The sequence below is a fragment of the Acomys minous genome (genome assembly GCF_964271855.1).
Source record: "Acomys minous genome assembly, chromosome: 13".
Classification (NCBI taxonomy): domain Eukaryota; kingdom Metazoa; phylum Chordata; class Mammalia; order Rodentia; family Muridae; genus Acomys; species Acomys minous.
Window position 1 is genome coordinate 105,816,985 of NC_140495.1, and position 24,021 is coordinate 105,841,005.

Consider the following 24,021-nt stretch of genomic DNA (forward strand, 5'->3'; position numbering starts at 1 on the left):
CTTTCTTTCTTTCTTTCTTTCTTTCTTTCTTTCTTTTGAGACATTGTCTGACAATGTAGCCCAGGCTGCCCTGGAACTTTCTGTGTAGCCCAGGTTGGTCTCAAGACTCATGGCTATCCTCCTGCTTCGACCTCTCTCCCCATCACCACCACCAAGTGCTGGGATTACAGATATGTGTCACCACAGCCAGTGTGGATCTTGAATGTCATTCAAAAGCTTGGATGTGGAAGGTCTAGTGGCCAGCCTATGGCACTACTGAGAGTGGGACCTTTAGGAGGTCAGGTCTCGTGGGAAGAAGTTAGGTCACTGGACTTGTGACTTTGAAGGGCTCTTGTTACCCAGCCCCTTCCTTTTTTTGCTTTCTGACTTCTGTCAGGTAACCAGCTCTCCTTCCCTATCTGCCGCCATCATAGTAGATTGTGCCAGAACAGGCCCAGAGCAACAGGTCTGAATGATGACAGACTGAAGACTCTAAGACCATGACAAACAGACCAGAACAAAGCATTCAGTTTTTAAAGCTGGTCATTTTGGGTATTTTGTTGGAATACTGGGAAGCTGATTAGGATGGGATTCAGTCTTCTATAATATTTTCCATCCCCAGATGGTTGCATCAATTGGTAAAACAAACAAACAAAGCAAAACAACAAACAAAAAACCTGTGATCTAGAGGTACAGAAGCTGCTATTTTATTTTGTTTTAACTTTAACCTGACAGTGCCCAGCAGACTCAGGTCATGGTGGTGAGTGGGCAGCAGCTCTCTGGAACTTTCCAGGCTGTCCTTAGCACTTCACATTCACCGGGTGTATGCTCATTGTGTTCTTGGGGAGGCCTGTGTTTGGGGAAAAGCCCGAGGGTCCTTGGCAGTAATACATCAACCTTCAGGAGGGGCTCCTGTGTGTATAGGCTCATCCTCACTTGGGAGAAAAGCCAAAGTCTAGCAGCTATGGCTACCATGATGTTATACCAGCAAGCATGGTTTACTAACAAACCAAACCGAACCAAGCAAAGAACCAAAATCAAGACAAAGCAACAGCAACAAAACCAGGGCCCTGTTACCTGCAGAGCCTGTATGCTGCTAATGCTCCTTGGCATTGGCGGGGTGTGGGACTCCCCATTTCTCCTGCTGCTGGCTTCACCGTCCCTCCTAGAGTTCATGTCCATGGCTAGACTGAATGTGTATGTCCTGTGGGGGAAGAGGAGAGGCTGTGAACACAGACATGACATATCGTCACCATGGTTTCTGATCATGAATGTTCCCAGGAATATGTGCCTCACCTCTGCAGTAAGGACCACAAAATGAAGCCAAATGTGCAGAGTGCTCGGGGCATGACTCGTTGGCTCATGGCTCTAGCACCACGGTGATGCCATCCTATTTCAACAGCACTCCCAGATGCTGGTCAAATATGACTTTATTTTAGAGATGGCAGTTTCTCTGTGTTGCTCAAGCTGGCCACGATCTCTTGGTTTAAGACAGCTTCTCACCTCAACCTTCCAAGGAGCTAGGAGTGCAGATGTGTGTCACTGTGCCAAGCTCTCGTGTTTTCAGCATCACCAAGAAGGTGCCTTTTAGATGAGATTGGTGGCGAGACCAGCAGCCCTCGAGTAAAATGGATGCTCCCGTGCATGTAGGGCAGGGTGGGAATCTTAAGGTGGAGGTCTCCATGGAACAGTGGAATCTGTCTCCAAGCTACTTTCAGCCACACGTTATAGTCCTAGATCTTTCTTGGGTCCCTACCTGCTGGGCTGCCCCGAGGACTCCAGACCTGCCAAACACAAACTTCAGCTGATTCCCCTCCCCACCGTGCCCCATCCCTACGCCCTGCCTGTTCTGGACCTCTAGTGAACACCAAATCTATTCCCGCTCACACACCATCTTCTGATTTAGCATCTACTATAGCTAGAGGTGTTCAGACAGAAGTGGCTGGGATATTGTAATGTTGGCCAGACACCCTCAAGAGCTAGAGATGCATCATTCTGTGGGTAGTGGGTACTAACAGCTCCTGAGGACTTACAAGTAACCAGAAAACTGTAAATTACCTAAAAGGCCACAGGGTCAACAGGCCATCAGGAGACAATCTGGGGACATGCCAGAAGGAGAGGAGTCAAAGAAAACTGGAAAGTGAACCCCAAGAGATGAAACAGGAAGGGGTGTTACACTCACAAGCTTCCTTCCTGTTTGGAAGTAACAGGCAGGTGGTGAGAGAGGAGGTTGAGCGAGCAATGCAGAGCACAGGACTCCTTCTTGGAGCAGAAAAGGAGTGATTTCCCCAATGCAGAAATCATTTCATACGAGGAAAAGTTTCTGCAAACTGTTTAAAAATAACCCGCGGTCCCAGTGGGGGTTAGCCACTCCTGAGGTTCTTGGACAGACACTCTAGGCTCTTCTGGGTTGCAGTCTGTGAAAAGCTCTGCCTACCGCCCTGTAAGTCTGAGAGTCTTAGCTCTCACTCTCTGTTGACCCAGCAGGGTTACTCTCCAATTCCTTCAGGGACAAGGAACGTTTTGATTCATTATTGGGAACATGGAAAATGGTTACAACACACTGAAAAAGAAAAGGTGGCCACGACTTTGTCAGCCATTGAATTCAACCACCTAATCTTTGCATCCATCCGTATTTAAACCCTGACCCACTTTTTTTTTTTAAAGCAGATTGCACAGTTGGGCTTCAGAAGGTGGGATATTATGGGCTGCAATAGTGAAGGTGTGGCCTGTCTGAGCAGGCTTCTGGCTATCTGGGGGTGGTCACAGCTTCCCCAAATCCCTCAAGGCTGTGAGTGACATAGCATATGTGGATGGATGGGGATGGGGGTAAGGATGGATGCAGGGGCAGGCTGAGGAGGCAGATGTGCCGTGGCTCGACTCTCTTGAGGGTTAGAGGAGCAGCAGAGGCCAGCGTGGCTGGAACAGAGTGTGCCAAGGGAGGAGAGGCAGAGGTAGAACAGGGGAGCTGTTAGGGGTGCAGAGCCTCAGGGCTTGCCTGAGGTTGGTGCTTGGAGCGAGTGTGAGGAGCAGTCGGATTTGGTGAGCGTGTGCGCAGTAACCTGAGCTGTGGGGGAGGATTCTGCACCAGGCTTCTCTCTCATCCTCCTCTCTGCTTCCCCCCCCCCCACTCCCTCCACATCCTCTCTCTGCAGTGTTATATGGATCATACCTGCACATTAGGTCAGTGATTTCCCACTGAGACACACCCAAGCTCAACTCCAGGCTTTCTGGCTGAGCCATGGGAGAGAGTGGCTTTCCCCTGAAGGAGCTGGGGAGCCTGTGAAGTTTGACATGGCCACTGTAAGCCTGGCTCTCCTCTTAGTGATGCGCGCGGCACCACTGAGCTGGCTTTGGGTGAGGGTACGGCTCAGGACCACTTAAGGCCAGAGTCACAGCCATTTTCAAAGGAAAGCTTGAGGCAGGAAGCTGCTCAGACAGGAACTTCTCACAGGAGCGTGGACATCATTAACGCCTTATGGAAAAGCTCAGGCCTCCTCTTGCTCTCCCTGGGTCGTTCTGAATGTACAGAGGCCATGCATGCCAAGCAGCGACTGGACACAACCAAAGACAGGCCAACCAAGCATTCTGAGATACTCTCTTGCCTCTGCCCCATCACAGCTCTCCCAGCCCAGAAGCCAGAAGCATATTTGTCTAAAAAAACGTGTTTCTTCTGTTTATTTCTTGTCTCTGCCAGGCATTGATTGGGTGAACTATGTGGATGGGGTATAAATACTGCTGTTGTCACTCACTCTTCTCCCTCAGCTTCTGTGGGGGCTCCCAGACACGAATTTCCCAGGATGCCAAGCTTCTCTGTTGCCTAATACCTGGTTGGTCCCACTCAGCTGTCTTCTTTCGTTAGAACCACACCCTATTTTGATTTTAATTTATCGTACCATTAGTATCTCCTTTAAACAATTTTTTTTTGGACACAGGCTCTCATATATCCCAGGTTGGCTTTAAACTATGTAGCCAAGGATACCATTGAACACTTGATTCTCCCCTGTTGAGTTCTGGGTTTACAGGTGTGCACTACCACACCTGGGCATAGGGGGCGCTGTAGATCACACCCAGGGCCTTGTATGTGTTGGGCCAAGAACGCCACTCATTCAGCTGCAAGCTGATCCCTTCACTCATTACTTTGGTGCCAAAATCTTCTCAGCTCTCTTCTCCTGATGTTTCATTTAGATGAATTCATTCAGTGACATTCTAGCAAATGGCCACTCTACGATTTTGTCTTAAGTTTCACAAGTGACTCAAGTTGACAAGTCCTGGTGACTCACTCTCCTCAGCCATCCTTGAGGTATATTGTTATTTGCTCAGTCCTTTTCTTTTTTAAAAGATTTATTTATTATATGTACATATTATATGTATGCCTGCATGTACACCTGCATGCCAGAAGAGGGCACCAGATCATATTATAGATGATTGTGAGCCACCATGTGGTTGCTGGGAATTGAACTCAGGACCTCTGGAAGAGCAGTCAATGCTCTTAACCTCTGAGCCATCTCTCCAGGTCTCTCAGACCTTTTCTTAGAACAGATTATCACATGGCAGACAACACCAGGTCCCCAGGATTCCAGCCTGAGACCTGTCTAGGCCACATGGCATCACTCGCCTTGCATCTTGGCTGCAACTGTCTGCCTGACATCTGGGACCAAGCCCTGGGCCATCTGCGACCTTTGTGGCATTTTGATGTCATTCATACATTTAAACACTTTATTTTACTTTATGTATATGGGAGTTTTGCCTGCATGTATGTCTGATACCCACGGAGGCCGGAAGAGGGCATCAGATCCCCTGGGACTGGATTTACAGATAGTTGTGAGCTGCGATGTGGCTGCTGGGAATTGAACCTGGGTCCATCTGAAAGAGCAGCCAGTGGTCTTAACTGTTGAGCCATTTCGTTTGTCTCATCAATTATTATTTTTTTTTATTACCCACAAGTTATGGTCCTCTGTTCCTGTCACCGTGGTCTGTCTTGTCTCAGTGTGTAACCTCTTACGGGCTCTTCCATATGAAGTCGGGGTTTGGACAGATGGCTCAGCCATTAAAGGCTAGGCACACTACCAGAAGATATGGACTTTCCTCATGCAGACTGACACTGCAGAAGCCAGTGAGATGAGGTATCAGAGGATCCCGTAGCTGAAGAGTGACACACACTGGAGCCACAGACAGCCCCTCTTCAACAAGCGTGTCACACAGAGCACGGACAGCTGAAGAGTCCTGACACAGGAAGTGCAGGTCACGGTCTTCTTCCTGAGGGCAAGGCAGGGGCACCTGTGTCACCCGGGGGCTCACAGTTCAGACAGTAGAATCATTGTTATCTCTGAGGGACATCTGTGAACTTTACAGTCAGAGAGGAAGTCGGGCTTGTCCGCTAGTCTTTCAATTACAAAATGCAATCGAGAGGGTGAGGGGCCCACCCGTGGGGAGAGTAGAGAGAGGGAAGCACGTGACATTTTGCCATTTTCGTCTTTCTCTTGGACTTAAGAGAGTCACTTAGCGGTTAGCTTGTGCCCTAGAAATAGATATGTTTCTAGTCTCCTTTGTTCTTAGAAGGGGGCCCACCTCAGGGTGCAGCATTTAAAAGACAAAGTCCTGGGGCTACCATCACACAGACTGGGGCTTCAGTGACAGAACAGGTTTCCTTGTTTCACTGCCCCGGAGACCAGGAGGTCCAAGATCAATAGATGATACAAGGACTTATGATTTATCTTGGGGGATTCTGTCCTGGGCCTGAAAGATAAGTTGGTATCTTCTCCTTTGTGTCCTTAATAGTTGTCGCTCTGAACAAGGTAAGATCAGATAAGGGATACCTTAATTTAAAGGCTGTTCTCTTTAAAAAAAAATTAAATAAAAAGAAATGTCCATCAGGGCTTCAACGCATGGGTTTTTGGAGGGGTGCATCTCACCCAGCAGCAGTGCCCTTGCTATGGGGGAGTCTCCTACCACCAGCTTGCTTTGTGGGGTTTGAAGTCTTCTGCGGTGCGATGTCGTCGTGTGGTTAGAAGGCAGCTTCCTTCTGGGCTTTGAGCCCAGCTTTTGGCTCTCTGGTCCTCAGCCGGGGCCGTATGCACACCCTCTGAAGACGTCTGAAACTGAGGCAGCTCAGCAGTGTGCCCTCCCCCGCAGCTACCTTTCACTAATATGTGGTTTGCAAGTAACAAGTGGGCGTTAGATCAGACTATTGGGTCCTCAGAGTCCTGTAGCCACCATCGTCAAGGCTGGGGAACGTCATACCGGTGCTGGTGCGTTGCCTGTAAAGAACGACGTGTTCACACAGCAGGCACCTTCAGGGCTGGGATGGTGTCCTCTGAGCAGGAAGGGGCCTCTTCCTGCGTGCTTTGCAGAACTCTTCCTGGGTGCTGGCATACCAGTGCTTCTTGCTATCCATATCAAGCATGTCCTGTGGCCTTGGGAGATATATATCCAATGTCTATACAACAAGCTGTTTGCCCGAGGGTCAGCTATCTGTGCACACAGCTGTCTGACCACATTCCTCCCTGCTTAACAGTTTCATGACACACTCAGGCATGCCAGGACCTCTCTTGAGACAGGGTCTTACTGTGTAGTCCTGGCTGCCTGTCTCTGCCTCCTAAGTACTGGAATGAAAGCTAGACACCACCGTGTACCAAACTAAGACCTCTTTACAAGTTTAAAAGAATTTTTAGCTGGGTGTGGTGGCACATGCCTTTAACCCCAGCACTTAGGAGGCAGAGGCAGGTGGATCGCTGTGAGTTCGAGGCCAGCCTAGTCTACACAGGGAGTCCAGGACAGCCAAGGCTACACAGAGAAACCTTGCCTCGAAAAACTAAAATAAAAAAGAAGTTTTAGCAGCTTTAAAATCCAGAGACAGCCCATTGCCACCTCCCAGCTTACAGCCATGCCACAGTCAGCCTGGGGGCTTGTTGCTGTCCTGTGAGGAAGGGCTGATTCTACTGGGGGAATAGGGGCCATCAGAAATGCCACAGCATTCAGTCAGAACTTGCTTTTTCTTACAACTTTGTGTGAATACACACTGGTTCCTAAGAGAAACTGGTCTCCCAGGAAGGTCAGGATCACAAGGTGGGACACTTAGAGGTGCAGGGGACACATTAATGGTGACATGGAGCTGTTGTTAGCCACAGCTCACTGCAGCTGCAGACCCAGGCTTGCCCCTTGGCTGATGGCACCTCTGTCACAGTGAGATCTTTTGCCCTTGGTAAGAAGAGAAGGATGAGGGGCTATTAGCCCCTCCCCTCAAAGCCACCTGGAATCAGATGCTGACCTCTCCTGTCCTATGCTCTTCTGTTTTTAGAGCAGCCAACTGGCCATGTGGCTTCTGCAGGAAACCAAAGCTCCCTTGTTTTTTGTGACATTGTTCAGCCCTTCACCTTCTAAGCTGGGAACTCAGCTTTCACAAGAGGGCATTCAGCTCTCTCGGCAGGCCCTTGTGACTCAGTGGACCATGAGCTGACAGCTGAGGTGACAGCCTTGGAGTCATGGCTGAGGCTTTCTTCCTGAGTTTCTACGTTTGCTCCTCAGCTTTTATGAATTAGCATATGAAGCCAAGATAACAAGGAATGGCCCCCAGCAGAACTGGATGAATCTATGCGTTTTAAATGCTATTTTAAATTAGTATACACGGCAGATTCATAAATACATATAAGAATCCATGGTTAACTCAGCTGCCTAACGTACATGAAACCCATGGGATGGCACATGTCTATACTGCTGGTACTCTGGAGATGGAGACAGGAGGATCAGAAGTTCAAGGTCATCCTTGGTTATATAGCAATATAGTGAGTCCCAGGGAGGCCTGGGTTACATGAGATCCTGCCCAGGTAGGGGTGGTAGAGGACCTACTTTGTTGTCAATTGCAGAGAGACTATCTTGTGTATTATAAGGGTGCAACACCTGTCAATTAAAAAACCTGTGGCCTATAGGAAAGGGTAGAATAGAAGATGGGACATCCTGTAAGCAGAAAGAATTCTGGGATAGAGCGAGGAGTAGAGAGATTCACCTAGGAAGATGTGAGGAGGACAGACGCATGGTACCTGAGCAGAGGTAACCGGCCATGTGGCAGAATGTAGATTAGTATAAATGGGTTATTTTAAGTAGAGATAGTCATAGAAGAGCCTAGCTATATGGCCTAGGTATTTGTAATTATATTTTGAGTCTTATGAGTCATATTCTGGGAGCTTGGGGCCAGGAGGAAAAAATTGAGTCCTACTACACAGTCAACTCCATTTCATGGGCTAGCTCAAGAACACAAACACTGTCCCTGGCTTGTCATGTGAAGCCAAATGTAAGGTTAATTAACAGAAAGAAATAGCAGCATAGAGGTCACCTGATCTCCCTTCATAAATGTTTTCAGAAAACCCTCTATTTAAAAAAATGACCAAAACCAATCATTTGTTTTGAATATTTAAAATACATTGTGTCTTAATTTTTTTCAAAACAGAAGTTTTAGCTACCAGAACTTTTACCACACTCTTTAACTGGCTTCCAATAAACACATAAATAAAATAGTGCTGTTTCCACAGCTTTGCCTTATGAGCAGCTTTGATACAAAGAGACACAAGAAAAACACTCCCTGAATACAGAGGCTAGAAAAATCTGTCCACAGACCATGTCCAGCAAACAAGCACAACACACTCATACACACAATGTGTTTGTACACACACACACACACACACACACACACACACACACAGCCAAAAAAAAAAAGTCACGGTTACTCCTGGCAGAGTGCACATAGAGTGTGAGGGTGACAGCTGCTGCCCAAGGATGCCCACAGGATGGAGACACAGACGTAGGAAGCTTGGAAAGGTCCCTGTGTTGCAGCAAAAATGCTTAGCTACACTGTTTACGGGGAACAGAACTGATGAAGAATGAAGTTGGTTAAGTAGCTCAGGTTACCTCTAAGCGCAGTGACAAAGCTATCACCAAGTTCCTCCTTTTTTTCTTTATAGTAAAATGGGCAGGCAGGTGGACACATGGGGGGGGGGGGAGACCAGTAAATTTAAGGAACAACAACCCTCTAGTGCTGATAATTTTGAAAATCCTTAGCCTCAACGGATGGTTCTAGATACTAAAATAAAGAGATCTCCCAACTGATCTGGAAGAAACAAACCACCAGGAGTATGCCAGCTTCTGGAAATACATCTTACTGACAACCATACGAGCTTCGGAAAGGACCCTGAGCATCAGATGAGATCCCAGTGCTAGCCACGTCAGGATCAGAGCCTTGTGGGACCCTTAATCTGGGTGTGTGTGTGTGGGTGGGGTGGGGCCCAGTTAAATTTGTGTCATTTTGTTATAGAGCAATAGAAAATTGCTACCTCTCCTTAGAATGCTACAAGGGCCAGTTCTGACCTCTGTGTGGACTGTGCGGTGTTCATAAGAAGGAAGTACTTCACAGTATTTGGGCTTTATCTCAGAAGAGTAATTTGAAGCAAGCTGATCTCTGGGAGGATTATCAGCAGAAACCGCGAATAGATCCGATGTTTACTGTGTGCGTGGGAGTGGGGGGTGAGGCACGGGGGAGGGAGAAGAGGGGGGAGGGAGATAATGTGGCCAGCATGGGACTGCAAGTCTTTCTAACGACAGAATCTAGCTAGAAGAAACCGCTAGAAGAAACAAACCACCAGGAGTATATGCCAGCTTCTGGGAAATACATCTTACAGACAACCATACCAGCTTCAGGTGGTAACTGACAGAGAGAGAGAGGGCGGTTCTCACCTGTGCTTAACCCAGGTGTCAGCCTCATTGGCTCGCTCCGTGTAGTTCTCTGGCAGGAAGCCCCGGCAGCCAGTCCGATGTGAGATCCCCATGGCCCAGCCCTCGCTGGCTTCTTCCTGCTGACTGGGGTCCACGAAGATGTAGTCGCCAGGACTGAGCATCAGCTCATCCGCGTTCTGGGGTTTGTACTGAAACAGCGCTTTCAGGGTCTAGAAAGGAGGCAGGAGAGCCACACTCTGGTGAGGCTCTGGCTGGTAAGCAATAGCGGCAGGAGGCCAGATACCTTCTGCCTGGCCTTCTGTGTCCCTCTAGACCTTGCCTAGTGAAGCACAGTGTAGAACATAGCCCAAAACCGCAGCGTGGAAATCTTAGGGTAGATTTAGAAGTAAAAGTTTATGTCTATCTTCCTTCCTTCTACCCATCCTTTTGTGAACCCATCCACCACTCACCCTCCGACCTTTGTTTATTTGCCTGCACATGCTTGTCTATCCTTTTGCCCACCCACACCACCTACTTACCTACCCTCGCATTCATCTGTCCATCTGCTCAAATCCTATTATCCACCCATCCACCCACCCCTCTATCTACTTCTCCATCATCTGTCCATCCATCCACTCATCCATTTTCTAATTCATTCATCCATCTAGTCATCCATCTGTCCGTTTATCTACTTCTCAATCCACCTACCCACCCGTCAGTAACCCATTCACTCATCCATCTGTCCATCTGTCCATCTACCTACTCCCCTTCATCCATCCATCCATCCAGACATCCATCCATCCATCCATCCATCCAGACATCCACTTGTCCACCCACCCGCCCACTCATCCATCATTTACACACACACACACACACACACACACACACACACACACACACACACACACCTGTTTCTCTTATAGGAAAGACCTTATAGTGTGACCAAATGTGTATGTCGATCTTCCTTGGTGTGAAGCTATTTATAATGTCCCCAATGACAGGCAATGTTGTGGCTTCCTCATACTTAGGCCCTGTGTGACATACTTTCTTCCTCAACCAATCAGCTCTTAGGAAAGGAAACCTTGGAATAAAGCACCCCCCCCCTCCGGAATCATTACGTAGGATGAGTTTAAAAGCAAACCATGTATTAACACATCTCGACAATAGGCTTTCATCGTCTTTTGATATGACTGTATATGCCCAACTTATCTATAAAGGAATGCTACTTCTAAACTGCACATGAGGAGAGGGCTCTATCAGAGGCAAGCCCCCTCTTTTCTTCAGGGAAGGTTGTGAGAGTAAGTGCTTTTAGGGGAACATTTATTCACTTCCTACCAGTAGGAAAGGCTGGGCTGGCCAGGGCCTCTCACCTGGTAGTGCACAAAACGCATGTCTCGGGAGTAGAGGGCGGCTGTCCACTGGCAGGTATGGCTGGGCTGGATGGCTCTGGCCAGTTGCTCCAGGGTCCTTTGATGGTGAGGGTAGAACTTATGGGCCAAGGTCAGGTGCAGCTGCTTGGTGCAGGGCTTGATGGCGCAGTCTGTGGAATCAAGCAAATGCGGGCTGTTGGCTCGCTCATCCCGAATGCCAAGAGAACACAGCGTGTCGGGTACCCGTTGTGAGTGTTGGGTGAGAATGGGAGTGCTGAGAACCTGCCCCTGAATGTCACTGCTACCTCTTGGAACAGGCAGAAACATTTCCCAGTCACGGCTCTGTTCTACCGCACCTGCTCCGCAGTGGTGGGGGGGCTCTCTTGACAAGGACTGGGCTCTCTATTAGGAAGGATGTGGTTGGATGCTTGCAGAGTTTTTTTTTTGAAGAAAAACAAAAGGCAGGCACAGGGATGTGGCTCAAGGCCTTCAGAGCTCTTAGTCTGCAAGCTAGTCTGAATGACAGAAATGCAGTGAACGGCCCCTTCCTACTCTGGTGCACACACACGACAGGGGCCTAGACTCTAGGCTCATGCTGGCTTGGTTTGGTTTGGTTTCGCTTTGAGACGGGATCTCACGTGTCCTAGACTGCTTTGGATTTGTTATGTAGCTGAGGATGACCTTGAACTTCTGATCCCCCTGCTTCTATCTCCTGAGTGCCAGGATCATAAGTGTGTACCCCTTCACCTGGTTTAGGTATTGCTGGGGATTGAACCTAGGGCTTCATCATTGCTAGGCAAGCACTCTACCCACTGAGCCACCCACCACCACCACCACCACCATCACCACCACCACCACCACCACTACTCCAGCTCAGGCCAATGCCTCTTGCTTAAAGAAGAATCTCAGGAAGAAAATTCCTCAAGTGATGGACTGTAAAACTTGCGGCATGTCTAACGTTCACTTGACTCTCCTTCCTGGAAACCCTGGCAGCCCTGAGGCCCAGGCTTTGTGATGACCTCTGCCCTTTGAGAGGGTTTTTTTTTGTTTTGTTTTGTTTTTTGATTTTTGTTTTTTGACTCCAGCTTGGCCTTTGAGTCCTTCGGGTTGGTAAACAACAGAGGATAGTATCAAAGGGACAGCCAGATCTGGGGCCAGCTGACCATAAGCATCCTAGGCTTTGAGGAAGCAGCCTGATGTCTTAATAGGAATCACACCGACTTTGCTGTGGAGAGACCTACTTCAAGGCTCTTCTGTCCTTGTCACCACAGCGGCCCTAACTGAGAGTCACACTCTAACTTAGTTTCCTTTTTTTGTTTGTTTGTTTTGCTTTTCGAGACAGGGTTTTTTCTCTGTGTAGCCTTGGCTGTTTTGGACTCGCTTTGTAGACCAGGCTGGCCTCGAACTCACAGCGTTCCACCTGCCTCTGCCTCCCAAAGTGCTGGGATTAAAGGCAGGCACCACCACACCCAGCTTAGTTTCTTTTTTGACAGCTAGGACTTGAGGATAAAGACATCTGGTTCCAGGACCCTGGAGTCCACTGAGGACTCTCAGTGCCCAAAAGCTGCTTGTCATCTCTTGGTGCACGTTGGGAAGCAAATAGGATGTGCTTGCTATTTCACTCACAAAAGTTCTGGAAGGCTTAGACACCATGATGATCAGTTCACCATAGGGGACCCAGCCAGATGGACCCTGGCCAGGTCCCTGAACCCTAAGCTTCTGGGCAAGCAGCCTGCACAGGTGGCATGAAGGTGTGTGTAGGTGATGGGAAATTCCTTTTGTGACATTTTATTTTAGTAGCTGGGGAGGGGTGGGCTCCCCATGTGAGTCAGCACAGCCTGGAAAAGACCTGGGTTGGCTTCCCCAGAGCCCCAGGGGTGAGTCATGCTGACTTCTGAATAGGCTTTTGTTTTCCCTCTGCTGCCCTGTGAACCTGGGTTCAGTTTCACTGAGAGGGCCAGTGTGGGCAGGGAGGGACTTGGGGCATCCTGAGCTGTCATCCCAGGAGGGGTTCTCCTAGCAACTCAGGTCCGACTGAGGCATAGCCTGGGAAGCCGGGAGAGCCCACTCAGGGTCAGGAGATGGATATGAGGCCAGGGCTAGCTCTCCCAGGAAGTTAGGCCTATCAACACAGAGCCCTGGCAGTGGTCCATGAGGCACACTGCTCAGTTCCAGGCCACCAGGATGGGTGAGCATAGCACCCACTTCCCACCGCAATAGGATACTCAACCTGGGTGGTGTAAAACAACAGGAGTTTATTGTCTTAGAGATCTGGAGGGCAGAAGTTCAAAATCAAGGTGTGGGCTGGGCCACATTCCTTCCCAAGGCTCTAAGGGTGGGTCCTTTGGTGTCAGCCCTCTCCCCGCCTCCCTTGGCTGGGGCTCCATCCTGCCCATTTCTGCCTCTGTGGTCAAGTGGTCTCCTCGTTATCTCCATGTGTCCTTTCCAGGACCATGTTATCGATTTAGGGTTTTGATTTAGGTCTCAGTCACCCAGTTATTGACTTAGGGCCACTTTACTCCAGTGGGACTTCATCTTAATTAATTGCATCTTAAGTAAGGTGCCATTCTGGGGCTCCTGGTGGTGGGAGGGGGACCCTGTATAACCTAATACAGTGATGCTGGGCAGGGATTCCTGTTGGGCAGTCTCAGCTTTAGTTTCCTCCCTCCCTCCCTTCCTCCCTCCTTCCCTTCCTCCCTCCCTCCCTCCCTTCCTTTCTCCCTTCCTTCCTTCTCTTTTTCTTCTTTGAGACAGGGTCTCATGTAATAAAGGTAGGAGTCACATTTGCTATATGGTGAAGGACGTTCTTGAACTTCCAACCCTCTTGCCTCCCCTTTCTGGGTTACAGGTGTGTGGACCTCGTGCCTGGAATACGCAGCGCTGAGGGTAGAATGTCATGCCCTGGCAAGCACTCTACCAACTGGGATATACCCCTGGAACTTCCCCCTCCCCCGCCCCTGCCGCCCCTCTTAAGGTGAGACCTATAAGACCCATCTGTGCACATAGAGACAGACGTCTGTCTGAGGGCAATGGCTGATGTCCTTGCTGCCTTAGAAAAAGAGCCAAACCATCCCATGGAGGATGGCCATTAAAGAGCCATCACCACAGACAGGAGGTAACCCATCATGGCCTTGGGGCATGGTTCGGTGTATCTGCCCACAGCTGGGGTCTCCTACCTGCCAAGACTGATGCCTCTGTGGCGAACGCCATGGCAAATTCCCGGATGACGTCAGCAGGGCCGTCGTTGATGAAGAAGCCGAGGTAGCTGATGGAAGAATGGAGAGCAAGCGGAACCAGGGCAGGAAAGGAGCCCAGGATCCTGTCCCCAGCACGCCTCAGAGCCTCGTACAAACACTCCACCTTCTGGTCTTCACACTAAGGGAAGAGAAGCAGAGAGCACGAGCCCTCAGTGCTTGCTGAGTTGATCCACCTGTTGAGAATTAAGGCTTAATTGCTCTGTCCAAGGATATTCCCTATCCAGCCCCCACAGTTATGGGGTGAAGGGTCACAGCCCCCCTATATCATCTGCTCAGTTATTTGAGGCATCTTGGATAAGAAGTCTTCCTGGAACATAATCCCCTTTACATGCTTAGGTTGGCAGTCCCCCTGCCCCCCCTATCACTGCTCCCCCTACCCCTCCAACCCTGTCACCTCCTGAGTCAGTCCTCTTTCCTTCTGTGAGCCTTGGTTTTCTCAGTTTGTATGCTACTTTCTGGAATTCTCCAGTCAACTCTGAGGAAGCTTGTGGCGTCCCTGGGGATCCCAGCTTGGACCCTCCCCCCCCTTCCCCCCACCCCCCTCCACCACAGGAAGCAGTGGTTTAGTTCTGACCCCAGAGACCCGCTGGTCTCAGGCACATAGGGATGCTGCGTGGATGCGTGGGAGGTGCTGTTTCCCAGGGGATAGCTTCTGGAAGTTTCTTTGCTGCCCGTTGTGCTTTGTGTTCCTCTAGCACTGCGGAGGAACAGGGCAGGAGGAAGCTCTGCCCTGATGTCCCAGGTGTAGGGGGGCCCTTCTTGAAATCATCAAACAGAGGTGTAGAGGAGTCGGCTGCAGGTCCTCCTCCTTAACCTCAGGCCTTCTTTTCTTTGTCCAGCAACCGTGCATCCTCTTGCCTTGGCTATGTTCCCTGGGAAGGCTGCTGATTTGATCATTTTTCCTCCCCGAGGGCCAGGCCCTGATGCAGAGAAGACCCTGGTTTATGCCTAGCCAGACCCAGCACTCATCAGTGTTCTCACCATACAGGGGCTTTTGCTCAGTTCAGGATTTAGCTAGTCTCTGGATGGACAAGGACCAGGGCAACATCTGCGTTCCTAGAGGGGCATATCACCTTCATAGCACCCAAATGTGCTCCTAGAGATAGTTACAAAGAGATGCAGAGAGTCTAGGGTCACATCTCCTTCTGCCTGGGGAGCTGAAGACTCTAAAATGACTTGGGTCCTGAAGGATGAACTGAAGTTGACCAGAGGAAGGAAAAGATTCCTTGCAAAGAAGCCAGATCACGCTAATGTCTTGATTAGAATAAGTCAGTTGTGCTCTGTTGTTGCCTGGTTATCAGAGGAAACTAGTGATGAGCATTTAAGGCCTCAGAAGTGGACTCACCGTGAAAAAGTCACAGAGTGTCACATGAGGGAAGACCTCATGAGCTCTGTTCTTCGCACACTGGCGTCTGCTCTCCCTCCAGAACTCTTGGAGTTTTTCCAGCAAGGGCCCCGTGGGGCAGAGGAAGAGAGCATACTCCTGGGGGATGGGGTCATCCAGGGAAGGGTCACTGCAGTGGCCACGCAGCCTGCAACAGAAAACACTCTCATGTCAATTGGGGTTGTCCCCATTGAGGACATGTAACAGCTGTGACACCAGCACGAAGTGTGGGGCACGCTGATCTCACACAAACACATCAGCGCTGTGGCCATCCCTGCAAGATGGCACCTAGTGGTGGGGCTCTGTGGCTCTAGGCTAGACCAATGCGTACCTCCTCCTCCTCTCAGCCCCATTATAGTATGCCAATGACCAACATTTAGAAGAGTGCTGGTCTAGGTACCTTTGTGGTATTGAAACACACAGGGAAAAATTTTCACATTTTGACTTCACCATAGACTTCAAGTTAAATGGAAAAATTGGAACCACAAAAGATTGGACAACATTTAGATGAATACTGCTGTGTGTGTTTTTTTTTAACTCAAAAAGTACTTATTTATTTCTATTAAAAAGCATTTCTTTGTTTATTGAGACAGATCATTGTTTATACCAGTTGGGCTTCCACACTGCTGGGATTATAGGTGTGAGGCACACCTAGCTAAGCAAATCACTCTAAATACAAGAAAAACTGATGTACAGCACCAAAGACAAGCTCATTCCAAAATGAAAAAGATACAATTTGTCTATCTGTTTGTTTGCTTGTTTTTTTCAAGATAGGGTTTCTCTATGTAGCCTTGGGTGTCCTGAATGCATTTTGTAGACCAGGCTGGCCTTGAACTCACAGAGATCCACCTGCCTCTGCCTCCCTGAGTGCTGGGATTACAAGCTTGTGCCACTGTGCCTGGCTGATAGGCATTTATTTTAAAGGTTCAGTGCTTTTTTCCATTGTGTCAAAAGCGCAGACCACAGCTGCAGGCGTGCCCCCATTCCTTACAGCGGTCTGCCAGCACATGCAGAAGAAAATACTCAGTGTCTTAAATTAATATTTCTGCTTCAAGACATTTGTTCCCCAGGGACGAGCAAGAAGCACAGGCAAAAATTCACTCGGAAAATCTCTCTAACGCAAAAGCTAAACAGGAGTCATATTATTTGGCATGCGCTCGTTGAAACTACAGCTTTGGAGGACTCCTGGTGATGGACACTTGCCTGTGATGTCACATTACAGCTACAAAGCGGGGTGTTATCACCAGGCAGACACCGGATGTGTAAACAAATTCTCTTTGATGATAATCTGCAACAGAGGTGGGCCTGTACCTCCTGGCTCTCCTTGTGCCTCTTTCCTGAGCTCACCCCTTTGGGGTGAGCATTTGAGCAGGTCCAGCAAGTATGTGCGTGTGTGTTTGCATAAAATCATGAGCTACTGTTCAAGCCATTCTGTGACCTGCTTTTCGGGCTCTGCCGTGTGAAGGACAGGGTCTTCTCAAGGCTGCCTCACAACCCATCCAACACATATGGAACACTGCTTCTACCCATTTCCAAATCCAGGGATGTTTTTGTTTCTATTGCTGTGAAGAGACACCATGGCCTTGGCAGCTCTTACACAGGAAAGCATTTAATTGGGGCTGGCTCACAGTTTCAGAGGCATAGTCCAGTATTGTCATAGTGGGAAATGTGGCAGTGTCCAGGCAGACATGGGGCTGGAAAAGGAGCTGCGAGGTCTACATCTTGATCCACAAGATCAAGTGAATGCCACAGTAGGCCTAGCTCGAGCATCTGAGACCTTAAAGCCTACTCCCCCAACCCCCCACGCCACACTCCCACCACTACACGTTTCCTTTAACAAGGCCACACCCACTCCGACAAAGGCCACACCCACCCCGACAAAGGCCACACCCACTAATAGGGTCATTCCCTAAGAGCCAGACATTCAAACACATGAGTCTTTCTGGGACATTCCTATTCAATGCACCACTCTTTTCAATTACTTTCACTTTTTCAAAGTTTCCAGCACAGTAATCGAGCACTCCATGTATCTGATTTTTAAGATCTCTGCTAGAGTGGGAACTATGTGGAGTTAGGTGGTCAGCTTCCCATATTCCCAGCGCTGACCTATACTGTACACTGCCTCCTCCTCAACAGCATCAAGGTCCTTTGTGACTTAATGGTTTCTTAATCCCGTGCTTCCCTGATTCCTATAAGATGTTAGGACCACTCTTGGCTAAGTGTAGGGGACCTGGCTTCATCCCTCTTCCTTGGTGAGTCTCGCTGGCTAGGCTGTTACTGGCAGGTGACATCCACGCCGCCCCTCCCAGCACTGAGCTTGGCTTATAGTGAAGAGTTTGAACTTGGAGGCTGGCTTTGAATTCAGATGGCTGGAACTCTGGGCAGTCCCCAGGTCTTGTAGAGACTTTGCCTCTGTGTTGTCTGTCTGTGTTGTCAGACTGTCGGGACTCTGGGCATTCCCCTGTCTAGTGGAGGTACTGCCTGTGAGCTCTGTTTACCCTCTGTGTGTGAGCCAGCTGCCTGTACATTCTCTTCTTGTGCATCAACTGCCTGTGCATTCTCTGTGTGTGCACCAACTGTCTGAGAGACCTCTGCCTGTGCATCCTAGCTCTCTGCCTGTGAGCCCTCTGCTTGTGCACCCTCTGCCTGTGTGCCCTCTGCCTGTGTACCCTCTGCTTGTGCGCCCTCTGCCTGTGTGCCCTCTGCCTGTGTGTCCTCTGCCTGTGCGCCCTCTGCCTGTGTGCCCCCTGCCTGTGCGCCCTCTGCCTGTATGCTCTCTGCCTGTGTGTCCTCTGCCTGTGCGCCCTCTGCCTGTATGCTCTCTGCCTGTGTGTCCTCTGCCTGTGTGCCCTCTGCCTGTATGCTCTCTGCCTGTGTGTCCTCTGCCTGTGTGCCCTCTACCTGTGTGCCCTCTGCCTGTGTGTCCTCTGCCTGTGTGTCCTCTGCCTGTATGCTCTCTGCTTGCGAGCCCTCTGCCTGTGCACTCTCTACTTATGCACCCTCTGCCTGTGTGTCCTCTGCCTGTGCATCCTTGCTCTCTACCTGTGAGCCTTCTGCTTGTACGCCCTCTGCCTGTGAGCTCTGCGGCTTGTGGTCTTACAGGAAGGGGTTCTCCCAGAACACAGAACCCTGGGCCCAAACAGCCTTCTCTCCAGTGCTGGAGGAACTTTTGTTTCATTTAGGTGGGGTTAGGCATGGAACCTGGGATAGTAAATATTCATTGCTCATTTGCTAGACTCCAGAATCAACCTCAGAAGAGAAACTGCCAGGCTAGTCCATGAAGGAGCTTCTAGGCTGGGTCAACTGAGGAAGGAAGACTTGCCCTGAGCGAGTGATGCCATCTCATGGATAGGGGACTGGGATGAGAAAAAGCAAAGAGTGGGCCGAGCAACAGTGGGGAGGAGGGCAGCGCCTCTGAGTGTGCTTCTGGTACCAAACATTTATTTCTCTCAGCTTCCTCACTGCGGATGCACAGAGCCCAGCTGTCTCACCCTCCTGCCCCATGGCATGGCTTTTGCACCATGATGGAGTACAGCCTCAAACACTCCCAAATCAGCCCTTCCTCCTTCACGTTGCTTTTGTCAAGCATTTGGTTTCATCAACAGGATAAGGGACCTAACACAGGACCCAGGTCCCCCTGCTCTATAGGTAAGCCCTCGTCACTTGGCCACAGCCAAGGCCGGGATCTGCTTCTTACGGCTGGCTGGCTCAGTTCAACTCTCACTGTGGCTTCTTCAGATAGGAGCAGGAGGACTTCCCAGCTGGGAGGAAAGATGGTGTCAAGTGACACCAGGGCTGGGGAGAAGCTCCTAAGAACAAGGATTTCCCCCCCTCCCAAGGCTCACCCCTACCCGCCACCTCAGTCCCACCCCCACCCTCCACCTAAAGCGGGTGGCTGGAGTGAGAGTTAAGGAGCATCCTCTTTCCCCAGCCCCCCTACAGGTGTACCCAGAGATACCTTAGGGACTCGTGGTTGTCTTTAAATGCCTCTCATCTGCGGTGGCCTGAGAGCAAGGTGCATTTTTTTTTTTATCAACAAAGATGACACCTTCCTACTTAGTTAATATATATCATAAACATGAATCTCTTTTTGAGCTCAATTTGAAATAAATCAGTTGTGTGTGCATATGCGTGCAAGCGTGCATGTGTGTTTGTACTGGAACCCAGCATGCTGGGCAGAATCCGTGCAGAGCTGTAAATCTGGCTTTTAAGTGAGAAAATCTCTAGATTCTCTCTTCTCTCTTAATGGGTGGAAATGGATCTTATTTTGAGTCACTTCCGCAGACACTCCATCCCACTCAGAGGACCCACCCTTGAGAGGCAGAGCCCTGCTGGTGTCACCCCAAGCCCCCTATAACCCTTGCAGCTCCCACCCCACTCACCAGTCTGCGGCCTCCTCTGCAGTCTTCCTCCCTGTAGCTGCTAGTGCTTTGAGCCTGTGGAACGTGAACACAGGATGGTCAAGGCTCAGTTGTCTCTTCTTTGGAAGGGCTGATTTCTAGTAGTCAAATGGCTGCTCATCCACGCTGTGCCCTACCAGGGCCAAGCTGCTGGACTTCCCAACAAGTGCCCTTACACTAAGATCTCCATCTTTCACACAGTGACTCATGCCCCAAGCCCCATTCGCTCTCTTGTTCCTGGGCCCTGGAGTCCTGGTACTGAAGGCCTGGCCTCTGCTCTCTCTTGCTTTCTCCTCTCTACGCCCTGCTACCCTGCAACGCTTGTGGATGCTGCAGTCGGCTGGGACGGGCTGCATTTCTGCCTCGGGCCTGTGCTGCCTGACAGATGCAGCCCTGCAACAATTGGGCAGGCTGGTCCACATCCCTCTCCTGGGTCCCTCACTCTCAGATGCTCATTGCTGCTTTCCTCGAAGCTCCCATGTGTCTTTTTCAATCTGCGGACCTGGCATGTAAATCCGTTGACTTGAGTTTGGCTGAGCTGGGCCAAAGACATGGGAGTGGGCACGGACCCAGAAATCACTGGCTGGTACAGCTGGTTCCCATTGGAACCCAATGCGGTGCCGCCCAGCATTACCGCTAATTGCATGAGGAATGTAGCTGCTTGGAGAGGCTATGCTATGAGCCTTGCCTATGGAAGAACTTTAAGACACTCGGGTATTTACTGTTAGCAGTCAACTGTAAACAGCTAGCAGCGATTTTGAAGGTGAACTCCCCATACAACCTGAGCAGTGAAACACAGTGGGGTCTCGGAGGCATTGGGAGGCGGCCCCTGTCCTAGGCTCACAGCAGGCTCTTACTCTTTAGGCCTGGTGCTCTCACCCGCAGCTGGATGGTAAACGCGTGACTGATGGCTCCCTGAGGGACTGGGTTCTGTTCCCCATTTAGTGTCAACAAAGCCGTGGTATTGGGAGAAGGGACCAGTTTCAGTATCATGTCTTCCAGGATGGCCAGGGTGCTGTTATCTCATTGAAGGAGTATGGGGCTCACTCCCTGAGCCCTGGGTCCCCTGAAGCACACTTCTGATGTGTCTCCCTGGGAGAAAGGTTCTGAGAGGACCACAGCTAAGAGGCAGGTTTGCAATGAGCAGCACCACCACTAAGGTCAGCAGCATCTCTTTCCTCCCTGAGCCTGGCGGCTTTGGATGAGCCCTCAGCTGTCTCTGGAATTTCTCACAGGCCATTCCTTTCTCCCGGAGACAAATGGCGTTCCCTGTGCTGCTTAGAAACTCAAATGGTGGTTCTTTCAGGGGATCCTAGCCTTAGAGAGCCATATCAGCGTCAGATAACTTGAAATGTCGCCTTTGGAGTCACTGCTCTGCAGGAGCGATTGCCCTCCCACTCTACTCCAAGCCCAAGTGGGCAGCCAGAGACCCACATGGCTGCCGACGTGCACATGTTTCGGGGTCTCCATCAGAAGGCCAAGACCATTCCATGTATAAACAGGAGGAAGGGGAGCCCTCTTCTCAGACACCATTTCACACTATAAGGCGAGCACTTTAGCAGGAAGTCAGCACCACTCCGTTATCCAGTTGTATGGCAGGTGGAGCAGAGGGGTCCACCCAGGCAGAGAAGCCAGGCGGTGGGGCCGTGGCAGCCGCAGTACTCACGCGGTATGTGTGGGAATGCCCATGGCCAGGAGAGGGTCCAGGAGCGAGGGGGTGCTGCGGCCCTTGAGCTTGTTGGAGACCTTGGCATAGAGCTGCGTCTCCCCCGCAGCCATGTCTTCCTGCTTGCTGTACAAAAAGGCGCCTGCTCACTGCAAGGGCCAGATAAAGGGAGAGGGGAGAAGGAGGCAGGCTGAGGCTGTGAAGAGAAACCTCAAGTCTTTTTTTTTTTTTTTTTTTTTTTTTTTGATCTTTCTGACACCAGCGAATATCCTGTTTGCACAATGATTGGGCTTGAATTCTCCTTGTGGGTTCACAGCGGCGGCTTCCAAACTCACCTGCATCCACAGCGGGGTCTGCCGCAAAGCTCATCATCGGGATCTGCTGTGCGCTCGGGGAAGCATTTGGAAGGAGGGATACCTGAGTATGTGGGACAGGGTTGGGGGGGATCAGAAGCCTGGAATAGGCTTCCCTTGGCTGTTCCACTGGGCACCTGCCCTCGCCACCCTGGGCCTTAAGCCTCCATGTCTGCAGACACGCTGTTGTTTTGTTTTTTCTCTAAACATGTTAGAAAACCGTTTTCTTTTCTTTTTCTTTCTTTCTTTCTTTTTTTTTTATTTTTGGTTTTCATTGACCTGTTTTATTGAAGAACTTTTGAAGTTCAATGCTATGCTTGTAACATGAGGGATTTCCATAAATTGAACATATTTCCCCCCCCACCCCCACCCCCACCCCCACCCCCCGCCCAGGGTCAATGAACCAATAATGTAACACCCAGAGCTTTTTAGCTTTACACCCCTCTCGAAAGGGACAGTTGGCAGCACCTTGGAGACATTTGTGGTTGCCAAAACTCTGAGAGGGGTGGGGACATGCGGGCAACTTAGTGGATGTCAACCCACAGATGCTGCAGTGCCCAGGACTGTCTGTACAGCAAAGGCTGATCTTGTCCAGTGCCAGCAATCCAGGTTATGAAATTATGCTGCAGAACTTTCCAGACCCTTAGAAGCATCCCTGTCCCACCCTGAACTCTTCCTGTGGCTATGCCCTTCCCCCACAAATCTCTTTTGTAGGGTAATTTCAACCCTCGGGTAAATAGAACACCAGAACACACGCTCTGTCATAGCTGATTTCTTTTCTTTTCTTTTTCTCTTTCTTTCTTTTCTTTTTCTTTTTGTGGTATTAGGGTGACAGTCGGTCCTCTGGCCAGCAGAGGGTGAGAGGCCTGGCGTTTGCAGCCCTCTGCTCTGTGTTCATACCCAGCATCTCACTGAGGTTTCAATTTGCATTTTCGAGAAGGACTGTGATACCAGGGCTGTTTCACGGGCTTACTGGTCACGGAACAGCCTCTCTGGGGAGCTCTCTGCTCCTTTCCCCTCCTTGTCAGTCTTTCTAAAAATCACTCTGTGGAAGCTCTGGTTGGCATCTTCTGCATCCTGTCTGAGAAATTGTTGTTTATCCGCTCCGGTGAACATGGTCTCCTCAGCTGTGTTCTAGAAGATTTGCTGTCATCTGTCGTTCCTGGTTAGCTCAGTGCCGGGTAGAAATCGCTTTGTGTGTGGTGTGAGGTAGGGCTAAAGGTTCTTTATTTTTCCATCGACAAGACCAGCACAAGCCAGCGGTGTTGTGAGCTGTGTGACCGACTGATGTAGTTTTCTTCCTGCTCTGTCATGTTCTCTGTCATGGTTTGTCCGTTGTCGTTGCCACGTCTGTGCTTTAATCACTACGATGTGAGAGCACCCTGATTCTGTGTCTGTGAGGTTGCTCTACATTCTTAGCTTTTTAATGTAAATTCGAAGAGCAGGTTGCGTGTGTACGGTGGAGGGTACAAATGGCTCACACAGATATTGGTCAATAATCAGGCATTGTAATTCCCCCTAGGAAGGGCTGCTGGGGAAACAGCACAGCATGTGCAGAGTTAATTCAGAATGGATGACGGGCTTGAATGTAAAAGCCAAAACTATAAAATCTGTGAAAAAAAAGCCTAGAAGAAAAAAAAATTGCATTCTGTGTCTTGGTTTATAAAACGTTTTTAGGGCATAGCAATCACAGTGGGTGATCTTTTATTCTTCCACATGGGGCTTCATCAAACTCATAAACCTTTAGTCTTTGAAAAGTATTGTCAAGGAAATGACAGAAAAGTTAAGCCACAGAGTGGGAGAAAACGTTCCCCACCTACATACTTGGCCTGATACCCGGAATATACAGTGAATATGCGAAGGATGCATTCTTACAGCTAATGAGAGAACCAAAAACTAGCCTAAAA

The 24,021-nt window shown here is 49.8% G+C and overlaps 1 protein-coding gene across 2 annotated transcripts in view; it reads right to left on the minus strand.

The window, feature by feature from the left end:
* The window catches only part of UBASH3A (ubiquitin associated and SH3 domain containing A), a 33,943-nt gene extending 12,032 nt beyond the window's left edge, over positions 1 to 21,911 (minus strand). For both annotated transcript variants that reach the window (XM_084754005.1, XM_084754004.1), the window contains exons 1-7: positions 21,762 to 21,911; positions 20,078 to 20,131; positions 15,657 to 15,843; positions 14,231 to 14,429; positions 11,055 to 11,224; positions 9,706 to 9,914; positions 1,057 to 1,183 (exon numbers count right to left, since the gene is read on the minus strand). In XM_084754005.1, the coding sequence (XP_084610131.1) occupies positions 1,057 to 1,183; positions 9,706 to 9,914; positions 11,055 to 11,224; positions 14,231 to 14,429; positions 15,657 to 15,843; positions 20,078 to 20,131; positions 21,762 to 21,874 (1,059 nt within the window). In that variant the 5' untranslated portion in view covers positions 21,875 to 21,911. The remainder of the gene's footprint in view (positions 1 to 1,056; positions 1,184 to 9,705; positions 9,915 to 11,054; positions 11,225 to 14,230; positions 14,430 to 15,656; positions 15,844 to 20,077; positions 20,132 to 21,761) is intronic.
* Positions 21,912 to 24,021: the final 2,110 nt, after the last annotated feature.